This window comes from Lathamus discolor, chromosome 2 (assembly GCF_037157495.1).
Source record: "Lathamus discolor isolate bLatDis1 chromosome 2, bLatDis1.hap1, whole genome shotgun sequence".
NCBI classification, from domain to species: Eukaryota; Metazoa; Chordata; class Aves; order Psittaciformes; family Psittacidae; genus Lathamus; species Lathamus discolor.
Window position 1 is genome coordinate 130,924,283 of NC_088885.1, and position 20,345 is coordinate 130,944,627.

General features: G+C 42.7%; 1 protein-coding gene across 13 annotated transcripts in view; it reads right to left on the reverse strand.

Moving 5' to 3' along the window:
- PAG1 (phosphoprotein membrane anchor with glycosphingolipid microdomains 1) overlaps positions 1-20,345 on the reverse strand; it is a 106,230-nt gene that overhangs the window by 3,427 nt on the left and 82,458 nt on the right. For all 13 annotated transcript variants that reach the window (XM_065668502.1, XM_065668491.1, XM_065668497.1 and 10 more), the window contains 5 exons: positions 13,424-13,635; positions 11,043-11,094; positions 10,418-10,514; positions 5,928-6,517; positions 1,083-1,142 (listed from right to left, as the gene is read on the reverse strand). In XM_065668502.1, coding sequence (XP_065524574.1) covers positions 1,083-1,142; positions 5,928-6,517; positions 10,418-10,514; positions 11,043-11,094; positions 13,424-13,548 — 924 coding nt within the window. In that variant the 5' untranslated portion in view covers positions 13,549-13,635. The remainder of the gene's footprint in view (positions 1-1,082; positions 1,143-5,927; positions 6,518-10,417; positions 10,515-11,042; positions 11,095-13,423; positions 13,636-20,345) is intronic.

The window sequence follows — 20,345 nt, forward strand, 5'->3', positions numbered from 1 at the left end:
TGAAGGAGAAGCCCATGTCCACACATGTCCCTCTGTTCAGGGCTCACCAGGGTTGGCGCTGAGTGCAGGGAGCCACCCCTGACTCCCTCTCCCAGTCCAAATGGATACCACCCCTTGCACGGGGCAGATGGATGAAATTCCCTGTGCTGCTTCTCTGCTACCTAATATTGCGATAGTGACGTAGCTCTTCTCCTACATTTAAAGTCTTTCCAAAGCACGCAAGGCCACTCTGGATTGGTATCAATGCAATTAGAATAGTATATTGGCATGAAAACATCCACTGCCATTAGGCACCACTGACAGACGCGGATGAACCAGATCACTTCTGTTAATTCTACATGTTTGTTTTTTTAATAGAGATGCCCAATTGCAGATGGCAATACTTTTTACTTTTTACTGCTTTTAGCCAACCAATCCAAAAAAAGGCTTTTCTGCCCATCCTTACTTAACCCTCTCCAGCAGCCCAGTTCAAGGATCGATTCATTCATTAAAGCCCAGGAACACTTCACCCAGCAGAAAGCATCGGCTTGCTCAGCTCATTGCCAAGTTTGTGTTTACTTTTATATCGAGAAACGTTTTGGTAAATTGCATGGGTCTACTGGAGATGACCACAGGCAACCTCATTTCTGTTTCACTTTCCTGTCTTTGTTTCAATCTCCTCAATTTGTTCTAATAACAGTTCATGTTCCAGTCCTGTTATTGTGCTTCTGTTTATTTCCCAGGGCCCCAAACACTTTGTGTGGGGAAGGTGGAGCATGTTTCAAAAGGCTGCTGATTATTATCCTTAAATAAAGCTTGTAATCCAAATCAAGAATCACCTGACCAATGATCAGCTAAATGTGGCCTCCTGTTATTTTATGACACCATTTTTTTAACTCACTGGCCTGATATAGCCATATGCTAGAATAGTTCTGACTTCAGGAATGTGGCAGTACAAACTGTGCAGGGAAACTTTGGCTTTCATTTTCCCTTCAGACAAATTTCACCTTTCTTAGATCCTGCTTAATCATGCATATCTTATGCTAATTTCTGCCTGTAAAAAGGTCTCCAGTTGGTTATTGAATTTTGTGCAAGAACCCTACCTCATCTTCTGTAAGAGATGGATCTTCCTCTCGAGACTTGTAAGACATTGAACTATGCCTCTGTAAAAAAGAAAGAAGAAAAAGCTCATTACCAGTCAACAGTGTGAAACCTATAATAAAGTCTTCCTATTACAATCAATACATTATATTTTATAGTCATTTGCTCACTCGTTCCATTTTACATAGTGAATATCCCTAATATCCAGAGTACATCTCTGGAGGTAACAGCCCTGAGGATACTAGAGCTTTTTAATGTATCTGCTCTTGCTCTGACCCAAAAAGGGTAAAAATAATGTAATGGTTAAAACAAACTCTGTTCCACTGTATCCCTGCCTTTACATTTCTAATGAAGCAAGAGTCTGCAAAGGCTTTTGAACTATTAAAAGTCAGCTGTTGTGACATGCTAGTTGGCCTTTCATGTGATTTTCAGGTATGTTTTCAGATGACAAAAGAACAAACCTGACACCTTCCTGATAACGGTTACCATGCAACCAGTGGATCCTGGAAGTGCTGCAAGGGAGGTGCTGTGTCCTCTTCCCACAGGAAATGCAGCAGCTGTGCACAGATCATAGAATGATAGAATCGTTTGGGTTGGAAGGGACCTTTAAAGACCGTCCAATTCCACCCCCCTGCCATGGGCAGGGACACCTTCCACTAGACCAGGTTGCTCAAAGCCCCATCCAACCTGGCCTTGAACACTGCCAGGGATGGGGCAGCCACAGCTTCTCCGGGCAACCTGTGCCATTGTCTCACCACCCTCCCACGGAAGATGCACAGCACACATGCAGAGGAGCATGGCAGCAGCACCTCACAACTGCTCAGGCTGCAAACTCAGAAAAGGCCTGCTGCAACCCACACTGAGATGGGCAGCTCAACCCTCAAAGCATCTGCCTGGATGCAGTTCACATTTCAAGGTTCCTAAAGGGTGAGGGGTTTGGTTTGGTATCAAGTCTAACTTCAAACTTGCAAAGCACTATGTAGAAATTAGGCCATGAAACACTGGGGGAAAAGGATTTTGCTCTTTTGAAAAATGTCTTATGGCCTTTATGGCAACAAAACCCCTTGCTTCGTCAGAGCAGCCATGTGATTCCTCCTCCCTGGGGCGAAAAGGCTTTGCTGGACTCCTGCTCCACAGTGACTCAGAGGGAACCTTCCAGCACTGTTTCTAAAGGGCCATATTTTAGAGTTGCACACAAATTCTCCACCTAAAATACTTCAGACTTCCTCCAAGTGCAGACCAAGGTGGAGAAGCAGAGCCATTCTTAGCACAGTCAATTAAATTCTGCTTTCAGGCACATACTAGACACACAAGACCTTTTTTTTTCCTTTTCCCCCACAGGCTCCTTACAACAGATTCTTTACTACTTCCATTTTTCTTGTTGTTTTTAATCCTGGTAAATACCAAACTACAAACCCCTGGGGCACTTGTGATGAAGACCCTGACCCAAAGCAAGTCTGTGGGCTGCTCCCCAGGAGGCTTCCCTCCCACCTAACAACTCCCTCGTTTCTTTATCACTGTCTGGAGAACGCACTCTTTAAACTGTGGTTTGTTTACTCACAACAACAGGAAAAGAAAGATGAAAAGGAGAAGTTCAAGCGGATTTTGGCCTTTTCTGCTTCACTACAGCAGCTCAGTTTAGTCTTTATTTGCAGGATGCATTTTACGTTCAGGAGTAAGTTACTAATTTCATCCTCACACATTAGAACAAACATGTGCTTGCAAATTCTTCAGAAATTATTTTCTCTCATCAGTTTGTCTATAAGCACCACGTGTCAGGACCTCTTCTACAGTTTCCCACTCAAGTACTGACAAATACCCCAGGGTGCTGGCAGTCCTGTTCTTTTTTCCTTGGGACCCAGAGTTCTTTCTTCTAAATGTGAAAGCTGTGACACATCAATTTGGAAGGATATTGTCATTCTGGAAACTGAAAAACCCTGAACTTGCTCCTAAACATTTTGTACCTAGCAGTGTTATAAATTATGCTTCAAGCCTCAGCACAGCAACACAAACAAGCATGTGTCCTTATTTGCCTTCCACTTTCTTTTTGTTCCTCGACAGCATTTGATTTTTCGCTCGTTGGCTCAGCTGCCGGTCCAGACTCGGGCACTAGAACAAGAAGACCATTCTCCTCTGGTGCATCTGTAAGAGATGCTTTGCCCATCCTCAAGCTGCACAAGTCTGAAATCAGATGGCAGCAGCCAGATGTACACATGGAGAGCACTTCTGCCACTGCTCACTCTGGAAAGACTTGGGTGAAAAAGGAGATCCATGCTTCCTTTCTTGAATAAAGGAAGAACTACAGAAAAACTGTTGTGCCTCTCTAGTCTTATTAGAACTATGCCCAAGTTTTTCCAGGTCATAGAAGCCTGTAAGAGCCTTGTGCTATTAAAGGTGTGTTGCTTCACCAAAACCTTCCAAAGGATTTGGCTGGGTCATGGCCAATAACCAAGTTAGATTATTTTTCACCCATTTTGCACATTTGGCTCTGGAAATGATTATTTATCCTTTTCAAATTGGTATCTACTGGAACAGTCTCTGGCTTGATCCACCCAGCTCTCTCCCAAACCAGTGTGCTTCAGGAACTGGCATGGGCTGGGGAACATCTTGGCTGCCCTCATACAGGGTGAGACTGAAACAGCTTGGACATGGTCTGTTTTCTCTCTGTTGGCAGGTACAAGTCTCAGCTACACAAACAGGCTTCCTACCTGTCCCTTCTTTGTGCCCTACTAAGGCAAAGCCTAATTGTGTAGAGAAAGAGTCCCACAACTTACACCCATCCTCTCTGTTCATCACGGTCAGGGCAGAAGGTTGAAAAAGTTTGGGATACGGATATAATGTTAAGCAGGGAGGCTAAGCAGACTGGCAAGAGAGGAAGCAAAAAGAGACACCTCTGGAGTCTGTTTAACTAAAAGAGTTATCAATATAACATACATTTCCATAAATATCTTGCTTTTGGTTGCCACACTGGAAATAACAAGCATTGCTCTGCATTGTTGGAAGCAGCAAAATAGAGGGAAAAATATCATCACAACAAAAAACAATCCCGCAACCACCTCTCCACACAATGCCAACAATAATGACATTTATATATTCCATCAATTACCATTTCCAACTCTGCTGCAGCTGTAGCTCTCAAGGACAGGACAGGAACACGCTTCAATGCATAATGCATGTACCTAGCAGTGAATGTGGGAATGATCTGATGCTGCCGAAGCTTTAACTCAGGATGGCTTTAGCTCTGAATAAATTTTAATTAGACAAACACCTTTGTTCTGGCACTTAGGGGACTGCATGTGTCATCTCTTGATTAATCCTTCAAAACCTGAACCATTTTAATCAATTCCCACTCCATGCAGTTACTGACACTGCATAGACGGTGTGCTGGGGAGCCACAGAGTTGCGAATGCTTTTCCTTTGTATTGGTGCCTGGGAAATACAATGATTTTCTGCAAGTCTTTTCACACCTGGTAGGAAAGATGTCACTGTTACGGAAAGCTGTTTCTCTAAAAGTTTAATTAGAAATTACATATGGCCTGAATGTGGGAGGGGGGAGTGGTGGTGGGTTATTGTTGACAATCACATCTTAATTTCTTGCTTAACAAGCTCATTATATGTAAGAACTGAGGAGTCCAGATAAACAATTTCTATATTAGGAGTAAAATCTTCAGTTAATTCATTTTGACTGTACTGTGCTTCATAGGTTACATGGTTAATCTGTTATTTAACAAGGTGTTTTCCTGCCCTCTGCCTGGATTACTGAAATACTTCAGATAAGAGAACAACCAGAAACAAGTAACAACACCCAGCTCTGCTATGATTTTTCAGGTAAATGTTTACATTAAAATTTCACATTGCATATTAAAGATCTTTTTTTTTTTTTTCCAGTTTTCATCAGTGCCTATTATTTGATGCCACAGACACCAGAATTATATTAAGCTGCTAAAAATCACAGTTCTTTCATTCACAATTAATAAGAAGTGACCTAAACTAGTTCTGAAAAATGCAAAATCAACAGTTTAGGAAAAAGCTATGCAATGATCTGAAAGCATCCTTTAAATGAATTCTGGTTAAAAACTAAATATGGGAAAATGAATTGTTGAAAATTTCATCATTCTGTTTTTCAATGAGTTCCTAGGCTGGGATGAAGAATAAGCTGCTGAGAAAACATAACTTTTGGCCAAGATATCAGAAGGTAGAAATTAATTACTCTATTTATACGTGTCATACAGAATTTGACAAATATAAAAGCCTACAGTTGCAATCTCTCTCTTGCTGTCACTCTCTCCTACAGCAGGAGATGAGACAAGTGGCTTTGAGCAGATGCTTAACACTTGCACAAGCTAAGTCAAGGTAGCCCAACAAAGGAGGCACCTCTAAACCTCTAAAGTTACAGAATCCACCAAGAATTCTCCCCTCCCCTCTCTGTAAATTGAGGTTTCATTAGAAAAAAAACAAGGAGGGAGAAGGATTCTGAACACGATATAGATGCTGACAGAGATACTGGATACCCATTGTAATAGTTCCCACAAGTATAATACCATTAAATAAAGAAGCAGAGTCCTCCTGTGCAATTTCTGCTTAATATTTGGGGAAAGCCTTAATGAAGTGCATACTGCAACAATCCAAAATACGGACAGGAACAGAATGAGTGCATGCCTATAATGCAAAACTATACTGTCCATTTTCATATTTATGTATTTTACAGTCTTGCATCACCCTGAGTGTTTTTGTTTCCTTGGCACTTTTTTGTTATTAAAGAAAAATAAATCCTCTCCCACCCACGTGTTCTCTTGTTTGACAAACTATTTGGCTGTTTGACAAGGACAAGTATCTGCAGTATTTACCTTCTCTGGTTTACTTGCTCCTTCTGTCACTTCTTCTTCCACTTCTTTTTCTTGCACATTCTCATTTTCATCGAGAAGCTTCATGGGTACTGGTGGGGGAAGCTCATCTTCTACATCTGGTGTGTTGTCAAGAGGGCTTTCTGAATTAGCGCTTTGACGACTTTTCTTATTTCGGTCAACAGATGCATATTCTGCTGATTCAATTCTGCACTCAGGAATCTGATTCTGACCTTCAGAAACTGTCAGTGCAGTCTTTGATTTGCTGTTACAGCTCCCTTCCAGGCTGGCTACTGCTCCAACGTCTTTAATTTCCTTCACGGTTTCATACAAGCAGTCTTCAACTATGTTCTCCTGAGAGGAGCTGTCTTTCAAGACTTCGTAAGGCCCTTCCATTCCAAGACCTTGATCATTTTCTGCATTTCTAGCTGAGACGATGGTTTCCATGGTGGTATTAGGGGGAATACTGGGTAGTTCCCGGCTCTGGTGACATTTTGTAGACTTTCCAAGACTATCCTGTTGGTCTAGCAGATCAGACGTCTGTACTTCTTCATAAGGCTGGATGCAAGCAGCTGCACTGTCCTCTGAGAGTACTAGAAAAAATTATAAAGAAGTATTTAAAACAAATGTGTAACTATAAGGTGAGTATAATTTGGTACCTTTCTACATCACTTTGGTTTTGCATCTCGCTGGAGAGGATAAATGATTCTAATGCCTGGAAATGTCTAGTGGTCATCATGCTTTATGTTGATCAAAAGGTTTCAGTTACAGAGATTTCTGCACTCTACTGTTAAAATATCTTTCTCACAACATCTTAAATACTCTGTGCAGCCCAAAGTCACCCTATATAGCAACAGCATTCACAGTGAACACAGGAGACAGGTGGGTAGGTGCAGGTGGGCATGGACGGTCAGCTGGCTTGTACTCAGTTATACTGAATGCTTACAGACTGCCCAGTAGTCTCAGATGGGGAATGCTGGTAAGAGGCCTCAAACCAAGCGGCTTTGAAAAAAGCCTTGTTAGATTTTCCTCCTTCTGTTTCCCTATCCTTTGGAATAAAAAAGGAAAGCATTCTTGCTTCCTCCCTGCCCAGCCCTTGCCTTGTTTAACATGCTGGACAAATTCTTGTCTGTGTTCAGCCCTGCCACAGTCAGCTCCCTGCATGCTACACCAGAAGCTCCTCCAGTGGGAAGGCTATGCCATACTTCTGTTAGTCTCACAGCACATAATGTAGGTTGACAACCTACTAACGAGCCAGCCATATACACAAAAGAGAAGACAAGGCTTCAGAAAGCAGTGTTAGGCAGAACATGTTATTTTATGTCCCAGACTGGGCCACGTGTTGCTGTCACTAGAGGGACTGAGATCTATGGGATTTCTCATCTTACAGTGTGCATGTATGACATCTGCCTGCATTCAGGATGTATGCATGGGCATGTACAAGCATGTTTCATGTAGTATATAGTATGTAACTATATGTCACACAATTCTTTGAAAAATCACTTCTGAATAGCTTTACTTAGTACGGTTCCTATGGCTCCTACTGTCGAAGCAAAATCAACCCATTCTTCCTTCAGCATGTTTGACATGAAGACATAAAGTATTGCTGAAGCAATCATTACATTTGATTTCATGGTTTGCTTTCTCTGGTGCTCACGGCATGCAGACTCAAGCAGTCAGCACCCCCAGGGAGCTGTACCCTGATAGCAAAACTCAGGTTGGAACTGGGAGGTATGAGATGGCAGTCGCTGTCTGAATGGGAGATGGGAGGAGGAGAAAAGAACTACCTTCTTCACTTGGCTCCTACATATCACCTGGGGAAGACCAGGAGACAGGCAAGGTGTCCTACTCAGTCCAAAGATGCCTTCAGACTTTCTGAAGGACATCAGGAACCACCCTGGAGAAGCTAAAAGATGTTCTCCCTTCCTGGCCCTTGCTCCCAGGGATTTCTGTGCTGTGCAGAGCACCATCACAGGCCCCAGAGAGCACCCACCCCATTCAGCCTGAGGGGGATAATCACAAGCAATGAGCTTGTGTTTCTGTGCTCTTGTGATTATGGGTAGTAGCACAGAAGGGGTTGGTGTAGACAAAGGGTTGGCATGGATAAACACAATGCCTGCAGGCTGGGTAGAAGAAAAAACATTTGATGGTGCTGCTTCTATAGCCTTGCCTCTGTTCAAAAGGCTAGAAACAGCAAAATAAAAAGAACTATTAACAAAAAAACACACAAAGTATAAATAAGAAGTTAAAGCACATTGGTTCCCATTATTCAAAAGGGTCATTATGCAGAGTGTAAGCTGAATAGTATCAGAGAGTCTGAAAACTGTCTCTGGGTTGACAGCACACCTTTCTGTAGCAGCTTTGGCGGCTGCATGTGTGGTGACCTATGGCAAAGAGAAATGCTTCCCTTCTGCAGGCCTCTGCTCTGCACATCAAGTCCCTTGGTAAGCCACGTACCTAAATACACAGCAAGCCAATGGATGGGAGCAGTAATTAGCTGCAAACCAAAGTTTAAAATTTCCTTTGCATACTCATCTCTGAGGGGGAAGAACTGAATACCTCTGGCCACACAAGGAGATGAGGAGGTGAGCTGTAAGTCAGGAGCATGGTCCCAGTGTTAGAGCCTAGTGTGGAGACAACAGTTGGCTCCCAGTGTCTCTGGGCTGAGAGCCAGTTTATTTTTAGGTGCATCTGAGAAAAATATTTTCCAGTGATACTTCAGTGTGAATCATTTTGGGCGTTCAGCAAAACAAAGACTAGGGAAAAAAAAAAAAAAAGGAAGCCTATTTATGTTGATTGTTTAAAAAATTAGAAAAATACAAGCAATTACCAGGTTGGAAGGAACCTCAAGGATCAGCTGGTGCAACCTGTCTAGGCAAAGCATGACCTAGATGAGATGCCCTAGACTAGCATCCTGTCCATCTAAATCTTGAAGGTGTCCAGTGTTGGAGAATCCACTACTTCCCTGAGGAAATTATTCCAACAGCTGATTTTTCTCATTGTGAAAAAATTTCCTCCTGTGTCCAGTCAGAATCTCCCCAAGAGCAATTTATGCCCATTACCTCTCAACTTTTCCATATGACTCCTTGTAAAAAGGGAGTCTCCTTTGTAGCCCAACTTTAAATACTGGAACATGCCGATAATGTATCCCCTGAGCCTTCCTTTCTCAAGGCTGAACAAACCCAGCTCTCTCAGCCTTTCCTCATATGAGATTTCCTCGATGAGAAAATGAGCGGCAGTGTGCGCTCACAGCCCAGAAAGCCAACCGTATCCTGGGCTGCATCAAAATGAGCATGACCAGCAGGTCGAAGGAGGTGATCCTGCCCCTCTACTCTGCTCTTGAGAGACCTCACCTGGAGTATTGTGTGCAGTTCTGGTGTCCTCAACATAAAAAGGACATGGAACTGTTGGAACAAGTCCAGAGGAGGGCCACAAGGATGATCAGGGGACTGGAGCACCTCCCGTATGAAGACAGGCTGAGGAAGTTGGGGCTGTTCAGCCTGGAGAAGAGAAGGCTGCGTGGGGACCTCATAGCAGCCTTCCAGTATCTGAAGGGGGCCTATAGGGATGCTGGGGAGGGACTCTTCATTAGGGACTGTGGTGACAGGACAAGGGGTAACGGGTTAAAACTTAAACAGGGGAAGTTTAGATTGGATATAAGGAGGAAATTCTTTCCTGTTAGGGTGGTGAGGCACTGGAATCAGTTGCCCAGGGAGGTTGTGAGTTCTCCATCCCTGGCGGTGTTCAAGGCCAGGTTGGACATAGCCTTGGGTGGGATGGTTTAGTGTGAGGTGTCCCTGCCCATGGCAGGGGGGTTGGAACTAGATGATCTTGAGGTCCTTTCCAACCCTAACTGTTCTATGATTCTATATGGCAGGCTTCCCAGTCCTTTGTGGGGAGGAGGACCTGAAAGATTTCCATAGTCTCGATTTCCATAGTCTCCTGGAGTGCTTTTGAAGCTCTAAGATGTGACTACATCCTCTGGTCACATCCCAGTTCCACTGCTGGCCAACATTAGGGAACACCAGTCTTTGCCTGATGGCCTCGTCAATCTGCAGGTGTAGCTTTGGTGGCCCAGAGGGGACCCTTAGCGCTTCCCCAGTGTTGTCTGGTGCAGAGGACTGGGAGCTGGGGTGTAGTGCTATGCCAGAGCATGCCCAGCAGGGAACTGGAGATGCAGCCTAAAATTCCAACATCTCCTTAGGATGGGCTACTTCGCAGCAAGGAAAAATACGCTCATGTGAATTATGTTCTGTGTGCCCTGACTGCCCTCTGGAGAGCTGCATGCCTAGCCTCTACCCTGGGATACAGAAGGTGATCTGGTGTCAGACCTCCAGAGATGAGCAAAGGGAAACAAAGGGTATTCAGGCAAATGGCATGACTTTGTGCTTGGAAAGCTAATCCAGAAGACTCGAGGGTTCACCAGTGTAGGAGCTGTGAGCAAGGGGACGGTGATGCTCATTCATCCCACCCGCAGGGTCTGCGCTACTCACCCTCACCATTGCTGAGTGCCCCGTTCTGGTCGGTGCTCGGAGGGGGTTCAGTAGCTGAACTTGTGATCGAGTGGCTGAACACCTCCTTGTCAGAAGGCTGGAACAGAAATAGTGAGATCTAACCACTGCTGGATCAGAATACATGTCTGCATAAATACATAAGTGACAAATTTTGCTCTGGTCCTGGGAGCTCTGATTCACAGGTATTATTGGCAGGAAGAGTCAAACCATGCTGACTGTACTCAAAGATTTAGGTAGTTGTGTTTACAGATGTAAAACCAAATAAATGCAAGCATGTCCAGAGTGATCTTCATTTCAACCTTTGTCATAATAGATATTACCATGGCTTTAATCTGTGGGAAGGGTACACTGTGCCTGTGCTGCAAATGGAGTGAAAGGCAGGTGGGAGATCTGGAGTACAACAGTGGCAGAAAAAGCATTGAGAAAGTGCAGATTATTGGGGTCTACTCAGGTCCTCTCCTCTTCCTGTTCTGCAACTTTTAAAGTTTCCCTTGCTCAACCATCTCCAAATTCCTGAGCTACTTTCCATTCTGCAGGATTTTGCAGGGAGCTTGGTACAAACCAACTACAAGATAGACACAAGCTGCCAGAAATAAATACTTACCACATTCATCAGATTTTCATGATCTCCATTCTGATATTTGGCCTTCTTTTCCCTTAATGAAAAAGACATATGAACTGTCACTACAGATTATGCTAATATACAAATGTCAATCATTAACAGACCTTATACTTCTACAGGGAATAGAATTGTGATTCACAATAATATTGAAAGCAGAGTAACTGAAAATTATTACAGGGACTGGTATGACCTCTGTGTGAGGTACCAATCAAGAGAGGCAGGGTGGTATCTGAAGAGGTATGTATATCACCATCCCTTTTCTCATTCAGTAGAAGGTCACAGTAAGGAGTAACTGATGATAATAAAAATAATATCATCCTCAATTTAATAATTTCCAAAATGCTCAGAGATAAATGAGATACATGTTTTGGTGACAGACTACTTGGGAAATTGCTTAGGCTGGTTCAGCAAAACGTATTTATCGTATGAAGAATTAGAAAAGGCCCACAAAATCTAGCTTATTCCCACGCAGGATGCTAGTAACAGTTAATGATAAGCATGAGCGGTTCAGGAAGGCCTATAAATTTCATAGCAGCAGAAGCCTTCATTTCAAAGTGAGTCCTGCTTCACCAGGTACTTCACAGGACTCAAAGTATGGATCAAGTTTTCAGTTTTTACCATTTTGGAAATACAGCTCTTATTCTGAAATACTGTAATAAACTGTGAGCTTAAAATGATTACAGTCCTTTTCCTACATGAAAAGCCAAGTAAAAAGGTGAGGAAATATTGACAATATGAAATCTGTGCTGCTTCTGAAGTCTGCAGTGCAGTGTAGTCCCCACATTAGCAACTGTTAAAATTCTACCTAATTGGCAAATAAGAAATCAGAGCAAATAAGGATCAATGGAGAGCAGCGTTAGAGTTCAAAAATAATTTATTTCCTCTCTGGAAGTTTTTTTCTGACTCTGGCATTACAGAAAGAGCAGATTTTGTTCAGTTTTCCATATCTACAACCATTTGTTGAAATTCTACATAACTGCATTTATGCACCCATTTATGCATCTGCCCTACAGAATGATCTGAAATAAGAGATACTGCATCCAGACTAGCAACACAAGAACTTAATAAAAAGCATCACCAGATAGTTTCTGATAATCTATCTCTGTAACTGCAAAGACATATTCAGTGGTTCGGCTCTGTTTTAAAAACATCTTTCTAGAGATGTTTCTAACTTCAAAGACTGGAGTGTTACATGGAAAAACATGGTACCTAAATGCAATGTTTGTGGGCTTAAGGATTTTTAAATCAGATTTTATACTTTAAAAAGAATAAAAAAAATACATATTTCTACCATTTTTACACAGGTATCACAGGGAACTGTGATAAATAGGAATGTTCAAGGCCAAGTTGGATGGGGCCTTGATCAACCTGGTCTAGTGGAAGGTGTCCTGCCCATGGCAGGGGGATTGGAACTTGATGATCTTTAAGGTCCCTTCCAACCCAAAACATTCTAAGATACTGAAATGTTATCCTACAGCTTACAAAAGCATTTCTCCTGAATCATATGAAATTACAAGTTCCAAACGATATTTTTTAGGGTGTCAACCAACTTCTGGGGTCTAGTCTTTCCCATGACTGTTTTTTACAATATTGGCAATACAGAAATCCTGCTGAAAACCTTCCACTGTAGACAGATCTAATGCAATACAGTGCATGTGACGGCTGCACAGCTTCCTCAATGCTCTCAATGTTGAATGGCTGAAACAACGTGCTCCTACAGGCATAAGGGTGCTGCTGTACTGAGTTATGGATGTTTCCTCCCAACACACACATTCGGCTGATTGAGCTGTGCTGGCAAAATATAGCAATATGGACGCCAGCAGTCGTGCTCCTCGCTATTCAGGGTCTGACCTGGTGGAAGGGCGCTGTGGATTTAGCACAGGTTGCCCAGCTCCCTGTGCAATCAGCAGGGCTCTGCTTAAGTGTCATGAAGGTGCCCTCAAATGTGACTCAACAAAGTCAGTAGAAATGCCTGTATTGGTAAAACCGAACCCTCTTTTGGAGAAGAAAATAAGTATAAGGTATGAATACAAGACATTAATTAGTACAACTGTTTCAGGTTAGCAGTGTGCTCTGCTAACAGTCAGTGTCTGCCTGTGCTCCAGGCCTCAGTGTAGCAGAAAGCACCTCGCAAACACAACAGCGTTTTTCCTTCACAGCAAAAGAAAAAAAAATATTTAGATTTTAGAATGAAGAGAACTGTTCAAACTCAGGTTTGCTCCAAAAACACATGTGGTACTGTATGTTTTCATTTCTGTACCCAAGTCCTCACTGTCTTTCTAACTAGTTATTAGTGAAGCTATTTCAATCCCTACACTATTTGACTCAAGAACCATTTCCACCTGCTAAGCTCTTGACCTCACCTGTTGCAGCTGGAGCAGAGGAAGATGAGGAAGGTGAGGAACAAGAGTGTTGTCATGGCTGCCAAACTTCCCCACAAGATGATGTGGACCTGACCACTGCCTAGGAAACCACCTTCTGGCCCCATGGTACTAGCAGGAGCTGGAGTCACTTGGGGATGAAGAGGTTATTCCTTGGAGAAGGCTGGCATCTGTGCTGCGTGCACCTTCTGTTTCTGCAGAAAGAAAAACACCATTAAGAGGTTAACGTAAATGTTTGAAGATAATGAATCTGACAGCTACAAGTCTGGCAGGAGAGATTTTCTAATCCAGATCTTACAAAAAGACAGTTTCAAGTACAAGCCAGCCAGCCAAAGAGATTTTCAGCTATGTTTCTGACAGTGACATAGAACAAACCTTGTCAAATATTAACACAAGCTGTTACTTATCTACAATCTCAACATGAATAAAAGGTAGTACAGTATCTCTGTACTCTTATTTTGAGGAAAAAGACTATAAATCCTCTTTTGAGGGATAAAGCAGTCTGTTTTGCAGTGGTATTTGTTAACTTCATTGAAAAGTGAGCTTTCAAACCAGCTACAACTTCTGCAAAGTTACAGGTCAAAAAGAGAACTGAAGCAGGCATTCACCTCCTTCCCTCTTAATGTCTCCTGCCTCCACGTGATTTGGTACTTGGCATGCAGTGACAAATATGCTAGGTAAACCTTTAAAAGGAGTACCACAAAAACCTATCTTGCCATGGATCAGCTCTAGTCTTCTTTCTATGTGAAATGCTTATTTTCTTCACAGTATGTCTGGAGAGTAATAATAATGAACTTTCTTTTTTTGCTTCTCCCCACTTGAGTGAGAAAACGACTAATGAGAAAAGTAGACAGAGTGGCTTTCAAGAACTTGAACGAACGCAACTTTTGCTTCAGCACATCAGCGCATGAAGAGACTTCCTGGATAAATGATATTTACAGAATGGCAGAATGCTTTGTGTAGTAAGGGGCCTTAAAGACTGTCTAGTTCCAACAAGTTTTGGTATACAATATATTCTAAAATTTTATACACATTCTTAATGTAATATATTGTAATACATGGCAAAATTCGAAAGGTGTCTTTCATTCTGCAGTGCTGAAGATATCAATGTATCCATAATTTAGGAACCGGTTATGCAAAGTCCATTTACAGGCTTTTACCATGTCACCATTTTGTCATTAACATCTTATAGGAGAAAAAGATTAATTTTCAGAAAAAGGCCATTCACATCAAAGGAAATCTGGTGAGCCAGCAGAGGAAACTTAACCTATGTGACTGGGTAGCTCTTATAAATAACACTTCTGTTTCTACATAAAATGAGCTTGGTGGTTTCTAGCACAGATGTGTTTTACTGGTAGCTTTGAGCACCAACATTAAAGAGCCACCACTCTTTGGGGATGACCACTGCCAAGCAATGCACCTCTCTCATTAGCTTGGTAGAGTTTGAAAAATTACGTATTTAAAAGCAATGGCAGACGACTCCAAAATATATATATATATATTGCAGATGTGAATCTGATACAGCCCTTCATCATCCCTATTATAAAGCAAAACTTAGGTTACTTCTATGCTAAGTCACAGTCACACCACTGACTGTGACATGGAGAGACCTTAAGACAAGCTGAATCAGATTTAGTCAGGAGAAAACTTGGTGTAATGCCCACAGAGACGTCTCTGACGAGGTGCAAGGGTACTGTGCAATGGGGTGGATTCCTGCAGAGGCGATGGACTGTTCTCATTTAGAAAACTCTACAAAGCCCACTGCATTGGCTGCCTTAACTAGCTCCGAACCTTTGTTGAGTGTTTTGAATGGAAAGTATTTTTCTTTACAACTTTCAATTTTTATAAATTTTCAAAGAAATTTTCTGCCCTGCTAAAGCTTTTAAGTTATTCTTAAAAGATCTTTTGCCTTCTTTTTCACATCCTTTTGCCTTTAAAAAATACTAATTTTCTGCCTTCCTTGACAAAAAAGGATGAAATGAAAATGAACTGTGAAAAAAATGAAAACCAAATCAAATCTTCTGTGAACATCTTTGTTGTCTTTTTTTCCTTAGTCTTACCAAGAAATAAAAAGAGAGAATGCAAATTAAAAAGAAAAAAACTTTTGTCTTTTCTTTTTCCTTCAAATATTGGTCAGAGAAAAATACATGAAAGAGAGCAGAGATTTCAAAATATTTTTCTTTTTTCTTAAACCAGAATCACAAATTCATTTTTTAAAAAAGCAGACACAAAATTGTCTTAAAAGATATCATTTTAATAATTTCTAAGTTCATGAATTTACCTACTCTGAAAAACACTATTACACTACTCTCATACGACTAAATAATGTATCATAAGCTAATATGGTAGAAAAAGTTATTCTTTTATTATATATACTGAAGCCTGATGGCCTTTATATAAAGATAATAGCTGATCCAAGGACAGCTAAGGGCGCATGGGGAGCAGCTCCATGGAAAAGCTGTATCTTTAAGGACTTCAGTATAGAGTGAGGAAATGTGGGGATAAGCAGGAGCAGATGGAGTTGAGACTGAGCATAAAGAGGAGTGAGATCAGAGAGAGATTCAAGGGAGACCTACACGTGAATGTCAGGAATGAAGTGCAAGATTGAAGCTAGACATGAGATATCCCACCAGGCAGAAGCTAAATGGAGCAAAGAGAACAACCAAGGACAGAAGATGTAGCTAATGTACAGCAAAAGAGCAGGAATTCAGACACCAAAGCTTTGGCTGTAAGTTGAGAGAAAGAGGTCAGAAAAGGTCAGAAGAGTACAGTGGCACTTGAACCAGGGGAGGCAACTGCTGGAGAAACCAGTTACCAGTGCGAGCAGAACAGAGTAATGGGAACAGATTGATGACAGATGAAGAGCTTCGTGAGGGAAGCTGAGCAGGCAAGATGAGACCAGTGACACCTCTTAGCTCCTTGAGTGGTGAGAATCTGGCATAAGTGCTAGAGGACCTAGAAGCTGCCCAGCATACAGGACAACCAGAAGAAAATATAATACAAAAGAAGCATGCCTGCGTTCATCCTCTGTGCACCTTTCTCATGAAGTGCCATCAGAGGGCTTACTCCTACTGTTTAATGCTACCCGAACAATGACGCTGAAATAGTATTCACTCAGGTTGGTGCCTTTAACATAGGAGAGCATCTGAAATACTTGAAGCTGGACAAGCACCCATCAGGTGCCCTGAGCAGCCCTGGAGAGAAACCTGGCAGAGAGATACATTGAAAACACAACTGTCTGGACTCCCCTTGCTTCCAGGTGGTAAATCCCTGGACCCTAAAATGTATGTGTGATACAAGGAATTGTGGAGCTGATTCAGAGGCCAGCTTTAAAATGAAACTTATTTGCAATCATGACTATGGAACAACAAACAGCTAATTTCAAAAAGCCTTTATACAGCTGAAATAGTTAACACCTACTTTTACAACATAAAGTGATATTGTGCTGCCCTCTGGTGAATCTCTCCGTTTGGGGACAGGGATTTGTGGTTCTGGTGAGGGTGTTTCAGAGATGGATGCAAGCCATGAAGTCTACATGGGGCCATTCTTCTGCTGGGCTTGAAAAAGACCTACCTCCACCCTTGCAGACTGCCAGAATTGAATAGTTTACAGCGAGACATGGCTAGGAAAGAATAACAGTCAACTAAACCGTATTTTTTTAATAATTATAATTTTTGTATGTGATGATCTTTTTAAGATGAAGATTTCTTGCATTGTGCCCTTTCCACAGAAATCTCCACACAGATTGCTGGTGATGCCAAAGTCTGAAAAGAGTAGCAGAGACAGGCCTGGAATACCTGGATAAGAACCTTGGTTATTTCACTGAAGACAAAATGCAAACAACAGCTTGCACCCACATTTCAGAGCCACTGTCACTTTAGAAAACCAATTCTTACACTATACTGAATAAAATTTCTCCTACTTGTGGGAACTTTCTCTTGCTTTTTAGACATCGATATTTGCCATTAGTGGAACTTATACGACAAATAACACCTGTAGCCATTTCTTTAAAATTGCACTTAAATGCCCAATTACGTTTGCAGTTTCAGAAAGATAGGTATTTCAGTGCATGACCTCCACTTCCATGGTGAAGAATGTGTTATTTTTCCTTGCAGCTGTTGGAGGGATAAAGCAGAGCTGAGGCTGTGCAGCCAGATGCAGTGATGTAGGGAGTATACAACATGCAAGTGTAAGTTTGTGGCCAAACAGAAGAAAAAGCTGTATCTGGGGTGAAGCAGTTTTGAGCCCAAGATGTAGGCTGCAATTTAGGGAGCACATGGAGTGAAAATTTTAACTAGTGGGGAAGCTGCTGCACAAACTTGGACTGAAACCTGGACTTCTGAAGCTCAGGAACTGACCAATCCAGTGTACTTCAGGTCCAGCATCTGACCTGGGTTTTCCGAGCAAAGATTTGCCCAAGCTTGTGGCAGAATGCATATGGGATGTGCTTTGCAAGAGGCAGACACCATGCCCTGGTGGCCTTGCAGGAGATGGCAGCATGTCCTTCCCCCACCACTCTCCTCTTGGCTTCTGGGTTTTACGGCTGCTTCATTCATGCGCTGCTGCAAACCACGCTCAGCCTATGTCTTCCAGAGGGGAAGGAGTGGGAAAAACTGACTGCTTCACCCCTCCGGGCTTTTAATGAATTATAGATGGAGCGAAGGCAAGAGAAGAAATTATTCTGACAACTGAGTGACTCTGAATGCAAGAAGCCAAATGTGACAGGACAGGAGAGATTTGGGGAGGGCTGCAGGATCACGACTCCCTGTCCTGGGCTGTCAGGCCAGATTCGGCTAACATGGGCACTGCCCAGGAGCTTCACATGCTCGCCGCTGTGCCAGAGCTTCAGTTATTGGGCTCCTTCTCAAGCTGCTTGGTCCCCCGCTCCTCTTTTCTCCTTCCCTCCCCTCATGTTCCCAGTGCCTTCAGTTACCCCCTGCTAAACTGCAGAACAGATCAGTGAGATCACCCGGCTCAGAAGATCCCCTCCGCCCCAACAGTGCAGACCTGGGAGGGAGAGGGGAGAGCAGGGAAGAAGGTAGCAATTTTTAAAGGAGATTTTTATTGCTCTGGTAGCAAGCTGTCGAGAGCTGTGTTAAACCAGAAAATAGTGAAGTATGAGATATGTGGAACCACAAACTGAGGCAGGAGCTGAGAACTATGAAACTATCATCCCCTTGTTCGCATCCAGCTGCAAACATGGTCATTCAAACATGAAACCAGAACAGAAACCTGGGCTATGAAGAAGAGGCAATAGCAGAAACAGTCCTGCAGGTGCGAATAATGCCCCCGAACCGAGATCCTTCTATCTTCCATTCCTCCAAATCCTGGAAATGGACTTTCTCTATGAAGTTAGCGTCCTACTGGAGACCCATCGAGGTCCTGTCTCCCTCTGCAACTTCAAACCCAGCTCAGGCATCAGTGGGTGCAGCGTATCTCCAGGTGCCCAAAGACTGAATGCATCCCTGTATGTGACATCCTCAGGCCACCCTACAGAAAACACCTGAAGGAAGGCAGTCCATTACCTTGCTGTTCTAACATCCTAAAAGCAGATCCTTCAAATCTCAGACTGAACATCTGATAACAGTGGGTCCCCTTTTGACCTCATTCCCACTGTGCAAGAGCTCCTTCCCTTCTTTTGGTACTCCACCACAGGACATGCCCAGTGTTCTACCCACTCCAGCTCCTCTCACTAGGTGCTCTCTCTTCTCCCAGTTCCCAGTTGCCTGCTGTCAAGGGCAATCACCTCTATTAGAGGAGACAAAAAACATATCAAGATATCAAAATAGCAATAAGCATGCATGAGTACTTACTAAAGTACAGAGATAACTGAAATTTTATCAGAAAGATACCACGCAGATAATTCTCAGGAACTGCTACATTAAAATAGCACTATGGAACAGCCTGAATACACAAACATTATCCTTGCTTTAAATTGCTGCTAGGAGGATAAGCACAATTAAATGCTTCTGGAGACAACAGGTGACAGGACTGCTGCTTGGACTGAGGTCAGGATTGACAGAACACCTCTTACCACCACAGTGTCGCTAGAATCAAGATTGTGACGTTTCTCCAAATGCCCTGTAACAAAGTTGTAAGACCGATATGCATTACTGTTTCTGCACCTGTGTTGCCTTGTTTTGGTTTCTAGCTGCTTGCATGTAGACCCAGTATTGAACTACACAAACCTTAAGATCAAGCTCACCTTTTTCATGCAGTACCTACTGCATTTAACTCTTGGGGTTCCTATGCACCTAAACCAGGACAAATCCTTCCCTACAACAGCTTAAAGCTCCGCTGGTGCAGTTGTGTTTTGAGCTGCTTGGCTTGGCAGCACCCATTTAATGAGAACAGTTTAAGACAGACATGTCTTACTCCAAGCAGTGAAGACCAGATGTGCCCCTAATTAAGTCCTGGTCCTGGAAGCCTGGTGCTGGAAGGAATTACTGATACGGACTGCGCTGCTATTGCAGGCTGTCAGACAAGCCTTGCAGAAACTGCATGCCGTAAGCCTTCAAAATAGTTCATGTTTCTGCTTTGTGAAGCAGCAGAATAATGAGGTTCTGATCTAATTCCCCACTGTATCTACTTCTACAGAAATCATAGCTGACTTATCAAAGCATATGTGTGCTCTATAATGCAAAAAGAGATCTAAGACAAAACCGAACAGGCCCAAACCACCGGTCACTTTTAACCCCTTCTAAGTCTCAACTTCTAAAGAGAAACCAAGTCTCTCTGAAAACATCCATCTGTGGCACTGCAGAAAAAATAAAAAAGGTTTTGCGGGAGTAAATGCTGATCTATGCCGCAATCTGCATTTAGACTCCAATCAACTCATTCATGCCTTTGTCAGGCAACATCACCTCAAGGTCAACATATTCAAAGTTGACCTGACTTCTCTTTC